This window comes from Oncorhynchus nerka, linkage group LG11, assembly GCF_034236695.1.
Source record: "Oncorhynchus nerka isolate Pitt River linkage group LG11, Oner_Uvic_2.0, whole genome shotgun sequence".
NCBI classification, from domain to species: domain Eukaryota; kingdom Metazoa; phylum Chordata; class Actinopteri; order Salmoniformes; family Salmonidae; genus Oncorhynchus; species Oncorhynchus nerka.
In genome coordinates this window covers 60,706,731-60,719,899 of record NC_088406.1, presented here as the reverse complement: position 1 = coordinate 60,719,899, position 13,169 = coordinate 60,706,731, and the positions used below count along the sequence as shown (strand labels likewise).

General features: G+C 42.9%; 1 protein-coding gene across 3 annotated transcripts; it reads right to left on the bottom strand.

Annotated features, from left to right (window-relative positions):
• Positions 1 to 2,553: 2,553 nt before the first annotated feature.
• On the bottom strand, positions 2,554 to 5,017 carry LOC115137261 (C-type lectin domain family 4 member E-like). Of its 3 annotated transcripts, none has more exons than XM_029673467.2 (5): positions 4,517 to 5,017; positions 4,338 to 4,439; positions 3,915 to 4,039; positions 3,722 to 3,808; positions 2,554 to 3,411 (listed from the first exon to the last, which is right to left on the bottom strand). In XM_029673467.2, the coding sequence occupies exons 1-4, from the start codon at positions 4,698 to 4,700 to the stop codon at positions 3,776 to 3,778; spliced, it is 444 nt and encodes a 147-aa protein (XP_029529327.1). In that variant the 5' UTR covers positions 4,701 to 5,017; the 3' UTR covers positions 2,554 to 3,411; positions 3,722 to 3,775. The 3 variants fall into 3 exon arrangements, with proteins under 3 accessions (XP_029529327.1, XP_029529325.1, XP_029529326.1); XM_029673465.2 differs by having other exon boundaries at positions 3,722 to 3,822; positions 4,517 to 4,955; XM_029673466.2 differs by lacking the exon at positions 4,338 to 4,439 and having other exon boundaries at positions 3,722 to 3,822; positions 4,517 to 4,970.
• Between the last annotated feature and the right edge of the window lie 8,152 nt (positions 5,018 to 13,169).

Sequence of the window (13,169 nt, the reverse complement as noted above, 5' to 3'; positions counted from 1 at the left end):
AATCAGGGTTAGTTTGGCAGCTGGGGTGAAAGAGGAGCAATTTCGATAGAGGAAACCAAGTCTAGATTTAACTTTAGGCTGCAGCTTTGATATGTGCTGAGAGAAGGACAGTGCAACATCTAGCAATACTCCCAAGTACTTGTATGAGGTGACTACCTCAAGCTCGAAACCCTCAGAGGTAGTTATAACACCTGTGGGACGAGGGACATTCCTCTTACCAAACCACATGACCTTTGTTTTTGAGTTGTTCAGAAAAAGGTTTAGGGTAGAAAATGCCTGTTGGACACTAAGAAAGCTTTGTTGCACAAAATCCGGGTTAGGGGCCAGCTGGGTATAAGACTGCATATAAATGAATGAGAAAGCTTCCTACTGCCTGAACTATTGTTGTTGATGTAAATTCAGAAGAATGTGGGGCCTAGGATTGAGCCTTGGGTTACTCCTTGATGACAGGCTGTGGCTGAGACAGCAAATTTTCTAACTTTAAACACTGCACTCTTTGAGAGGAGTAGTTAGCAAACCAGGCCAAAGACCCCTCAGAGACACCGATACTCCGTAGCCGGCCGACAAGAATGGAATGTTCTACCGTATCAAAAGCTTTGGCCAAGTCAATATAAATAGCAGCACAATATTGTTTAAAATCAAGGGGAATGGTGACATCATTGAGGACAGTTAGGATCAGTTTTATCTCCCCTTTAAATAAAGGATGTTCCGCGGCTGCCTTCCAAGCAATGGGAACCTCTCCAGAGAGGAGAGAGGTTAAAAAGCCTGGATAAAGGCTTGGTGACGATAGGGGCAGCAACCTTAAAGAAGAAAGGGTCTAAAGCATCTGACCCAGATGTTTTTTGGGGGTGAAGTTTAAAAAGTGCCTTTAGTACCTTGGACTCGGTGACTGCCTGCAGGGAGAAACTTTGTAGCGGGGCAGTGGAAAAATAGGGAGAGGCATCGTGGATAGTCGCATTAGAAGGGGTGGGAGATCAGGAAATGTTGAACGGACAAGGAGGTATGGCTGAGTAGAATAGGAATCCTGACTTAATGAAGTGGTGATTAAAGAGCTCAGCCATGTTCTTCTTGTCAGTAACATCCACATCATCAACATTTAAGGGACATGGGCAGCTGTGAGGAGGAGGGTTTTTTCTCTACTTCTTTAACTGTTTCCCAGAACCTCTTGAGGTTAGACCCACAGAGAGAGAGAGCTGCTCCTTAAAGTAACTAACTTTGGCCTTCCGGATAGCCTGAGTGCACTTATTTCTCATTTGCTTGAACGAGAGCCAGTCAGCTTGAGTATGCGTGTGCCAAGCCTTTCTTCAAATGCAATTCTTGAGGTGTCGTAACTCCACACGATCACGGTCGATCCTGTGGATGAACCCGTTTTTAATTCTCATTTTCTTTATGCGGGTGTGTTTGTTAACAATACCACAGAAAATATTTTAAAAGAAGGTTCAAGGTCCAAGGTCCACTTCTCTCCCACTGTCGCTTTTCTTTCTCCTCAGTCAGGGTGTTGTAACTAGTGACTGATCTGTAGCTGGTCTCTCTCTTCATTCAGAGTGTTGGAGCTTGTCTGTAACTGGTCTGTCTCTTTCTAAAACTGGTCTCTGTCTTCAGTCAGGGTTTTGTAACTGGTCTGTATTTGGTCTCTTTCTGCAGGTAAGTTGGTCTTGTAAACTAAGAAGAATCTTTCTGCAGATGAATTTGTCTTAAAACTAAGAAGGCTCTTTCTGAAGGGGATTTGGTCTTAAAAACTAAGACTCCTTACGCAGGTGAGTTGGTCTTATAAACTAAGAAGCTCTGAGAGATCCGTTATCTGCAATAACAACTAAAACAGAGAACAACAGAATAGCCGGTAATGTGTAGGAATTCTAACATTTACCAACAGTGGACAGACAGGCCTATGATCCCAGTCAGTCGGACAACACATCAAGACTTATGAAGGGTCTCTTCCCGGTGTTATAAAATGTGTTTATAGTTTTATCTTTGCGTTGTGTGTGTGTGTGTGAGAGAGAGAAAGATTGTGTGTGTATTAGGTTGACCTCCTGGTCCGTTCTTTGGAGAAGTGTCTTCTACCTCTTTGTCTTGGTGCTGGTCTCATGGTCCCTCAGGGTGTCTGCACTGACGTAGATGTCCACAATCATCTCCTCAGCTTCACTTCTGTCAAACTTGACCTTCTTGGTCACATCTGGCTTGTCATGAATGGCCTCAGACATCTCCAACAATATATTGTGTTTTCTGACTATATACTATACAGCAATGTCTACTCAGGTTCTGAATCTATCACTGCCCGTGTCTGATTTGTGTCCATTTCTGAGACGTTTTTGATATGTTGTCCCCAGCAGAAAGGGAAATGTTAAAAGAGGAAGATAAAGTAACATGGTGGTTGAGGTTGGGACATGTTCTTTTCCTTTAAACATATTCATCTGATTCCTGAATAGGTAGTGTAGACTTACCAGACCTGGGATGAAATACTGTATGAAAATATGAGAATGGCTTGCCAAGGAGAACTTCCAAATGGACAAATTTGAGGTGAAAAGGAGTTGGAGCAGTCAACAAAAACACAGATTGATTTCTTATTGCTCACTTTAATACATTGTACAGGATGCGAACAGGTGACTGACATTTCAACATAAAGCTGACATCTTCCTCAGAGTGACCTGACCATTGCACATAAATCCTATTTATATCCTTGCGGCCCATTGAGACGCAACAATGTAAAATAATTCTAATGATAATATGTTCCAAGGTAAACTGCAAATTATAGCACAAAATAATAAGATAAACGGTGTGTCTTGTTAATCAATAGGCCATGTCAAAATTTACGTTCTGTGAATTCGGAGACGACGAAACCTAATAAATGAACCAGGTGTCTAAGGAGTACTCCCAGAATGCCTCTCTATATGAAATGATTTAAAATACTTCTGTTGCAACAGAAAAGCCCCAGTACCCACCTGGCACTGAAGGTAGGCTAAAGCAAACGCTCAAAGCTTTTGAAAGATTTCAAGTTGTATTTGAACCCAGGTCTCGCACTTATCTGATGTGCAACTATCAGGAGTCGACTGTACTGACTTAACAACCTCATACTGGTCCCTTCTGTCTGTTCTAATGCAGCTGTTGTTGTGTCTCAATCATTGTCTGTGTCTGATGTGTCCATCATTTAACTACTGAAGACAGGAAGCTACTAATGCATCCCAGGAAGTAAATGGGAATTTGATTCATATGTTGAGAGAGAGAGAGAGAGAGAGAGAGAGTTACAGGAGGTTATTGTGACACCACTCACAAATCCAGATACGTTTTTGTGTACAATTTATAGCATTCCATGTCTTTTCAGGCTGATCTTGTCCATTTTTTAGTACAACACAGTCCTCCCCCGGAAAGTTTGAAAGACTTCGTCCATTATTAGGCTGGTCGATTATCCAGTAACTATGTTAAACAACACAGAGAACCAGACAGTCACACTGTCAGTAAAACATAATCCTAAATAAAATACATAATGCCTGTGTTTTTTCAGCTTTAAAGCCACATGCTGTCAGATGTGGGCCACCAACAAAAAGTAAAAAACATATTGTATATATAGTGTTTCTTGAAGAAAATAATGCTTGGTTTCTATGATTCGTCTATAGAGCTCATTGAATGACATCTATGAAGGGAAACATTTGTTTTTATGAAGATGATCTGAAGCAATATCATTTGTTTTCAAAGTATACATATAACAACTGGTCAAATCTCTCACCTTGTTATCAGTGGTGTGCCGTCAACCCATTTCCAGGACCTCTCAGTCTCTCTGTCAGTCAAACCGATCCAGAATCTCTTGTTGAGGCTAAAGAGAAATCTCTGTTGTTGAGAAAGATAAATGAACACTGATCAAAATATGTTTATCATGTCTCTCTCTCTGTGTATTTATCTATCTCCCCCCACTCTCTCACCTGTTTCTCTCTGCTGTTTACGATCACCAGGTCTGCTCCTTTCTCCACACAGTCCTGTCTGCTCTCACTCCAGGTTTTTCTCTCAGAAGAGACGAAGTACCAACAGGATTCAAACTTGTTCCAGCCTTCAGAACAGGTTAGTTAAAACATTCATTGGCATCTCATTATTCTGCACACATTAATGAAAGAATACAAACAACATTTTAGTACGCGTTCAGGGCCGTAACCAGGGTTTGAGTTTTAGTAAATTCGTAAAACAGCGGGATTCATTGTGTAGAAACTTTCCAAAAGTACTGCATTGCAATATAATAGTCAGGTTGTTGTATCTGGTCTGTTGTTGGCCTAGAAAAGTTGCTCACTAAATCAGATTATATCTACAGGACTGCCAGTGAATTACAGTAATTACAATTGAGCCATACTTACAGTGAACAGACTGGCCTATGATCCCAGCCAGTAGGAGAACACACAGCAGCCCCAGACACACTGCAGCAACTAAGAAGGGTCTCTTCCCTGTGCTATTAGGCTCTATGTACACATAAAAAGATGTGTGTGTAAAGTTTTGTGTGTGTGTGTGTGTGTGTGTGTGTGTGTGTGTGTGTTACCTGTGTGCTGGTCTCCCGGTCCATTAGTTGCAGTGTGTTCTACATCTTCTGTTTTGGTGCTGGTCTCGTGGTCCCTCAGGGTGTCTGCACTGACGTAGATGTCCACAATCCTCTCCTCCATCTCACCTCTGTCAAAATTGACTTTCTTGGTCATGTCTGGCTTGGCATGGATGGCCTCAGACATCTACAGCAATGCCGGATGCTTCTTGTGCTGTTACTTGTATCTTACGTTAAGCCTCCGGTTATAGTGATAGCGTCGCCTCTGCCTCGTGTCTGTCTCTGTGCTTGTGTCTGTCTCTGTGTGTTCGTGTCCGTCTCTGTCTCTGTGTGTTCGTGTCTGTCTCTGTGTTCGTGTCTGTCTCTGTCTCTCTGTATCGCCTGTGTGTCTGTCTTTATCTGTGTGAAGATGTAACCCCTAGGGGAGGTATAAAAAAATGACACGGGTAGTTGTGGCTACAGCTTCTCCTTTGCATATTTGTATTTGTTTCCTGAGTAGTGAGTTTACACTTATTAGTCTACTGTACTGACTTCATGTTGTGTCTGACGATGTGTGAAACATAACTACTGGTGCACAGGACGATAAGAATTGAGATAAGAGTTTATTAATATGCTAATACAAAAAATGAAATGTGTAAAATAATCAACTTCTATTGTAAAACTATTCTGTTGTTGAGTCTACTGGACTGACTTCATGTTGTGAAACATAACCACTGGTACACAGGAAGCCACATTGTCAGGAAATAGGTAGGAAGGTATTACAGTTTTTCTCGTTTGCTAAGACACTTCTAATGAAACTGGGGTCCACTTGAGTGCCATCATAACTTAATGAGCACAACGACATACTGTTTTGCAAAACAGTAAGTCATTGCTTTCACAAACTATGCAAATGCTAAGCACATTTTTGCAAAACAGTAAACACAACTCTCTACAACAAAAACGCAGGAGTCAGTTGAGTAAATCATGTCAAACAAAATCCAAGCATTTGGTCACAGCTGATACAAATGACTAGCATGATTGTGAACTACTTCTGCACGCGTGCAAATCTTTGCACAATTGTTCAATCAGTCCTTATTCATGAGTAAAAGAGGTCACCTCTGAGTTGCCGTTTTGTAAGAATGGACCAAGTAAGAGGCAGAGGGCAAAGGGCAAATGAGAGGTAGAGAGGCCCCTAGAGGAAAGTTCAGCTCTCAGTTCAAATGGAAAAGGGTCAAATAAAGCCTTCTGTTTCTGGATATTCATGCTCTTCAGTGACATTCTTTCTGTGTGGATCATCTCTGGTCAAATTATTTTAGAAAATAATTACAGCCCATGTTGTGATAATATGCATTGTGATTATTATTTGACCCTGCTGGTCACCTATGACCGTCTTGAAGAACGATCTGGTCTTAGTGTCCATGTATAATCTCCACCCGGCACAGCCAGAAGAGGACTGGCCACCCCTCAGAGCCTGGTTCCTCTCTAGGTTTCATCCTAGGTTCCTGCCTTTTTTTTTCTTCTAGCCACCGTTCTTATACATCCCTAACTGTAACATTTTCCGATAAGAAGGAACTGCCAAAGGGGGCAGAGTTAGCCTGCAGAGTTCTGTCATACTATCCGGGTCTGTGCCCTAACAATTTCTACTTTTAAAAATCCACCATTCCAGAAACAAGTCTCTCACCGTGGCCACTTCTTATAGACCCCCGCAGCCCCCAGCTGTGCCCTGGACACCATATGTGAATTGATCGCCCCCCTCATCTATCTTCAAAGTTCATACTGTTAGGTGACCTAAACTGGGACATGCTAAACACCCAGCCATCCTACAATTTAAGCTAGATGCCCTCAATCTCACACAAATTATCAAGGAAGCTACCAGGTACAACCCTAAATCCGCAACCATGGGCACCCTCTTAGATATCATCCTGACCAACTTGCCCTCTACCTCAACCTCTGCTGTCTTCAACCAGGATCTCAGCGATTACTGCCTCATTGCCTGTGTGTAATGTGTCTGCGGTCAAATGACCACCCCTCATTACTGTCAAGCGCTCCCTAAAACACTTCAGCGAGCAGGCCTTTCTAATTAACCTGGCCTGCTTATCCTGGAAAGATACTGACCTCACCCCGTCAGTATAGGATGCCTGGTTGCTCTTCAAAAATGCTTTCCTCTCCATCTTAAATAAGCATGCCCCATTCAAAAAATGTAGAACAAAGAACAGACATAGCCCTTGGTTCATCCCAGACCTGCCCTTGACCAGCACAAACATCCTGTGGCATTCTGCATTAGCATCGAATAGCCCCTGTGAAATGCAGCATTTCTGGGAAGTCAGGAACAAATATACATAGTCAGTCAGTTAGGGAAGCTAAGGCTAGCTTTTTCATACAGAGATTTGCTTCCTGTCATGATCATCCCACTCTTCAAAGGGGGAGACACTCTAGACCCAAACTGTTGATATAAACTGACTTATATCCATCCTGCCCTGTCTTTCAAAAAAAAAATCAAAAGCCAAGTTAATAAACAGATCACAGACAATTGCGAATTCCACCATACCTTCTCCACTATGCAGTCTGGTTTCTGCGCTGCTCATGGGTGCACCTCAGCCACGCTCAAGGTCCTAAAGGATATCATAAAATAACGATAAAAGACAGTACTGTGCAGCCGTCTTCATCGACCTGGCCAAGGCTTTCGACTCTGTCAATCACCAGGATTCTTATCGGCAGACTCAACAGCCTTGGCTTCTCAAATGATTGCCTCACCTGGTTCACCAACTACTTCTCTGATAGAGTTCAGTGTGTCAAATCGGAGGGCCTGTTGTCCGTACCTCTGGCAGTCTCTATATGGGTGTCACAGGGTTAAATTCTCAGGCCGACACTTTTCTCTGTTTATATTAATGATGTCACTCTTGCTGCTGGTAATACTCTGATCTGCCTCTAGACACCATTCTGTATACATCTGGCCCTTTGGAAACTGTGCTAACAAACCTTCAAACGAGCTTCAACACCATACAACACTCCTTCCGTGGCCTCCAACTACTTTTAAATGCGAGTAAAACTAAGTGCATGCTCTTCAACCGATTGCTGCCCGCACCCTCCCGCCCGACTAGCATCACTACTCTGGACGGTTCTGACCTAGAATATGTGGACAGCTACAAATACCTAGGTGTCTGGTTAGACCGTAAACTCTCCTTCCAGACTCACATTAAGCATCTCCAATACAAAATGTAATCTATTTAATCTATTTCGCAACAAAGCCTCCTTCACTCATGCCGCCAAACAGTTTTACGAGGTTATCCTACCGATCCTTGACTTCGGCTATGTCATTTACAAAATAGCCCCCAACACTCTACTCATCAAACTGGATGCAGTCTATCACAGTGCCATCTGTTTTATCACCAAAGCCCCATATACTACCCACCACTGCGACCTGTATGCTCTCGTTGGCTGGCCCTCACTACATATCCGTCGCCAAACCCAATGGCTCCAGGTCATCTATTAGTCTCTGATGGGTAACGCCCCGCCTTAGCTTACTAGTCACCATAGCATCACCCACCTGTAGCATGCGCTCCAGCAGGTATATTGCACTGGTCATCCCCAAAGCCAACACCTCCTTTGGCCGCCTTTCCATCCAGTTCTCTGCTGCCAACGACTGGAACGACTTGCATAAATCTCTGATACTGGAGTTTTATTTCTCCCTTCTAACTTTAAGCATCAGCTGTCAGAGCAGCTTACCGATCACTGCACCTGTACACAGCCAATCTGTAAATAGCACACCTGACTACCTCATCCCCATATTATTACTTACTCTTTTGCTCTTTTGTTTCTGTATAAACAACTTGTGACATCTGCTGATGTAAAGAGAGCTTTATGAATACATTTCGTTTTTATTTGAGAAAGAGAGAAAGAGAGACAACATTTAGGAAGTTGTGTGCACTGTTGTCTGCTCTATGTGTTGTCATGGTGTTGGTAAACCATTTTCTCACAAATTGAGGGACTATTGTCCTCACATGACAGCCTCAGAGGATACAATGTTTCTGTGTTCATCTCAGCACTGTCCTCATTCTCAGAAGGGCCAACATTATCAGGGTTAGGCCAATACCATACCTAGAGGTTTAAAACAGTCAGATGTCGTGGTTAAAACATCATACTCCCCCATAATATCCAGACATGTCTCTTCTTAAAACCCATCAATGAGAATAACCTTGTAGAGATAAAAGTTGAATGAAAATAAATGTGAAAACTTATTGTCGAAGTAATTACTGTTTCTTTCTCTGTCGTCAGTGGTGTGCCATTCACACATTCACAAGTCCCCTTGGTAACGGATTCAGTCAGACCGATCTTGGCCCTGTGTTGCGGCCGAAGAGAAACTCACGTTGTTGAAAAATATAAATATATACAGTCAGGTCCACAAAAAATTCTCCCTTGATAAAGATGAGCAAAAAAGACTTACTATACTGAGCTCCACATTTTTATTATGATATTTTACACTAATACAATTGCTCTGAGAAAGAGATTTTGTTGAACAAATATTGTAAAAAAAATCTAAAGAAAATATGTGTCAATTATTGGCACACCTGTTTTTAACACTGCAAAACTACCCTTGCGAGGAAAATGGCACTGAGCCTTTTTCTAAAATGTTTTAATAGATTGGGAAGGATATTAGATCATTCCTCCATATAGAATCTTTACAGAGGCTTGATGTCCTTCATCTGCACGTATGGTCTGCCCTCTTCAATTCAAACCACAGGTTTTCAATGGGGTTCAAGTCCAGAGACTAAAATGGCCCTTGCAAAATGTTGATTTTGTTGTCAATTAAGCATTTCTTTGTGGATTTGATGTGTGCCAATTGCCTCTGCCTTTGTGTCTGTCTATGTATTTGTGTTTGCCTCTGAGTTTGTCTCTGTCTGTATGACTATCTGTTGTAGATGGCACTCCTAGGGAAGTGTCAACAGAGGAAGATGACAAAACAATTGACATGGGTAGTTGTGGCTATGGCAATTTCTTCACCATCGCATATTTTTATTTGGTTCCTGATTAGAGAGTGTGAGTCTGCTGTAACGGAAGAAGTTGTGTGCACTGCGGTCTGCTGTATGTGTTGTCATGGTGTTGGTGAACCATTTTCTCACAAACCCAATGACCATTGTCCTCACATGACAAGTCATTCCAGGCCTCAGAGGATGCTATGTTTCTGCATTCACCTCAGCACTGTCCTCATTCTCAGCAGGGTCAGCATTTACAGGGTTATGCCAATACCCGTACTTAGAGCTTTAAAAACAGTAAGACATCATGGTTAATATGTCATAATTAAGCAATAAGGCCTGAGGTGGTGTGGTATATGGCCAATATACCACAGCTAAGGGGCTGTTATTTTCGCACAATGCAATGCGGATTGCCTGGACACAGCCCTTAGCAGTGGTATATTGGCTATATATTACAAACCCCCAAGGTGCCTTATTGCTATTATAAACTGGTTACCAATGTAATAAGAGCAGTAAAAATACATGTTTTGTCATACCCATGGTATACGGTCTGATGTACCACGGCTGTCAGCCAATCAGCATTCAGGACTCGAACCACCCAGTTTATAATCCTCAATCATATCCAGACATTTTTCATCTTAAAAACATAAATGAGAAGAACCTGTATAGATAAAAGTTGAATGAAATAAAAATTGAAGCCTTATTGTTGAAATCTTTCTCTGTGGTCAGCGGTGTGCCATCCACACATTTGCAAGTCCCCTCGGTAACAGATTCAGTCAGACCAATCTAGACTATTGTGCTGAGGCCGGGTAGAGAGTTTCAAGTTCCTTGGTGTCCACATCACCAACAAACTATCATGGTCCAAACACACCAAGACAGTCGTGAAGAGGGCACGACAACACCTTTTTCACCCTCTGGAGACTGAAAAAATTTGGCATGGGTCCCCAGATCCTCAAAAATGTCTACAAGGGCCAAGCGTCCTGCCTCGGGCCAAGCTTCCTGCCATCAAGGACCAAAATACTAGGCGTGTCAGAAGAAGGCCCAAAACATTGTCAAAGACTCCAGTCACCCATGTCATTGACTATTCTCTCTGCTACCGCATGGCAAGCGGTAACGGAGTGTCAAGTCTAGGTCCAAAAGGCTCCCTAACAGCTTCTACCCCCAAGCCATAAGACTGCTGAACAATTCATCAAATGGCCACCCAGACTATCTACATTGACCCCCCCCCCCCCCCTTTGTTTTTACACTGCTGCTACTCGCTGTTTATTATCTATGCATAGTCACTTCACCCCTACCTACATGTACAAATTACCTCGATTAAACCTGTAAATATTTTCTTAGCTCTATTTCTTGAACTGCGTTGTTGGTTAAGGGCTTGTAAGTACGCATTTCACAGTAAGATCTACACCTGTTGTAGTTGGTGCATGCGACAAATACATTTAGATTTCATTTGATTTGTAGAGGAAGTCATATTGTTGAAAAAGATAAATATATACAGCCAGGTCCAAAATGATTGGCATCCTTGATAAAGATGAGCAAAAAAAGAATGTATAAAATAATAAAAATACTGAGCTCCACATTTTTTTTTTAATGATGATATTTTGTACTAATACAATTGCTCATAGAAAGATATTTAGTTTAACATGTAATGAAAAAAATCTAATAAAGATAGGGGTCAAAATGATTGGCACCCCTGTTTTTAACATTGCAAAACTCCCCTTGCGAGGATAACGGCACTGAGCCTTTTCCTAAAATGTTGTATGAGATTGGGAGGGATATTAGACCATTCCTCCATACAGAATCTTTACAGATGCTTGATATCCTTCATCTGCACGTATGGTCTGCCCTCTTCAATACAAACCACAGGTTTTCAATGGGGTTCAAGTCCGGAGACTGAGATGGCCATTGCAACATGTTGATTTTGTTGTCAACAAAGCATTTCTTTGTGGATTTGTTGTGTTCTAATTGCCTCTGCCTTGTGTCTGTCTCTTTGTGTGTCTGTCTCTGTGTGTGTTTGTCTCTGAGTTTGTCTCTGTGACTATCACTGTTCACACCAGCTTATCACTTCGTTTGACCTTCTTTATAGTCTATTTGGAAGGGTTAGGGGGTCCAAAAAAAAACATGTCAAATTTGATCCTTTCAATACGCAGTATGCCGGTGTGGATATCTTGACAAAGCCTTGCTCTCATCTCTTATCTTATGAGGGAAATGCTCCCTACCTCGTGTGCCTTGGAGCTCAGCTCTTTCCCTCCTTCTGTGTTCCCTTTTCTCCCCTCCCTCTATCATTTCACCAGAAGTCATCTGAACACTCGATCGTCAGACGCAGCAGACAATCTGCTTCAATAAACTGACAGACGACATAACTAACTTCTCTTTGGAGCTGGGGGTTGACGGAGCAGCGGAGAGGGGGGGCTAAAGACAGACAGACAACACTGTTTCCCATTCACAGGTTGCGTTGTCAAATGGCACCCTATTCCCTATAAAGTGCACTACTTTTGACCAGTGCCGTAGTGCACTATATAGGGAATAGGGTGTCATTTGGGACACAGGCATACACTGAGCTGGTCCCATTGTATTCCTCTCCCGTCCCTGGGTGATGTACGCCGTCTGCTAGCCAAGCTTATCTACGGGAACACACGTGGTCCTGACATCTTGCGAGGCAAACAAACAAACTTCCAGTACTGGCAGAGAGGGAAAGACATGATTGGGAAATATGTAGTGGCCTCCCAGAGTGAGCGATGATGAACAATGCATTTGGAAATGCACCTCGGAGCATTTTTCTGAGAACAAAAGCAACCAAGCCAAGTCAATGGACATTTTCCAGAAGTAACACACTTACCGCAGATTAGTCCTCTTTTCTTATATGCTTGGCCTTATTAGGGAATCCATTTGCCATGGCTATTTTATCATGAGCGGGGGCATGCTGTACAAGCTTTCTAATGTGGGTTTCTTGGCAGACTGCACCACTGTATGTGGATGCATCCAAAATGGCACTCTATTCCCTGTAGAGTGCACTACTTTTGACCAAAGGTATCACTATGTAGGGAAAAGGGTACCATTTGGGAGGCGGGCTGGGACTTCACAGTTCATGGTCCACACTGTATGCCACACGGCCATATTTCAAACTGACGCTGATCTAAATGATTCATGTCCTGCTTCATGTATTAAATAATGAACTATCTTTAATTCATGATTCGGGTACTGCACTGTGCATAGCGAGACCCCGAGTTAGAATTTCGAGGGAGTGGGATGGGGTTATACTTAACACCAGGGATCCCTTCTATTACCAGGACGGATGATGGACGGACCCACGACGTAAACGTCCCAAATGGCACCCTGTTCCCTATATAGTAAATAAGGGTGCCAGTTTGGATGCAGCCTCAGCCTGCTCATGTAACAGACGTGGTTTGGAGAGCCATGCACACGTGGTTTGGAGAGCCATGCACACGTGGTTTGGAGAGCCATGCACACGTGGTTTGGAGAGCCATGCACACGTGGTTTGGAGAGCCATGCACACGTGGTTTGGAGAGCCATGCACACGTGATGAGTTGACTTGCCCGGACACGCGCGTGTTAGCCTTAGCTCAGCAGGTTAGCACAGCACATCAACATCAGGAGTTGATTTCCAACAGAAATATCACTCTTTTCTCACCTGACACCTCTCTAGTGCGGCACCGCAGGCCTTTATGTAGCATGTCTTACTGC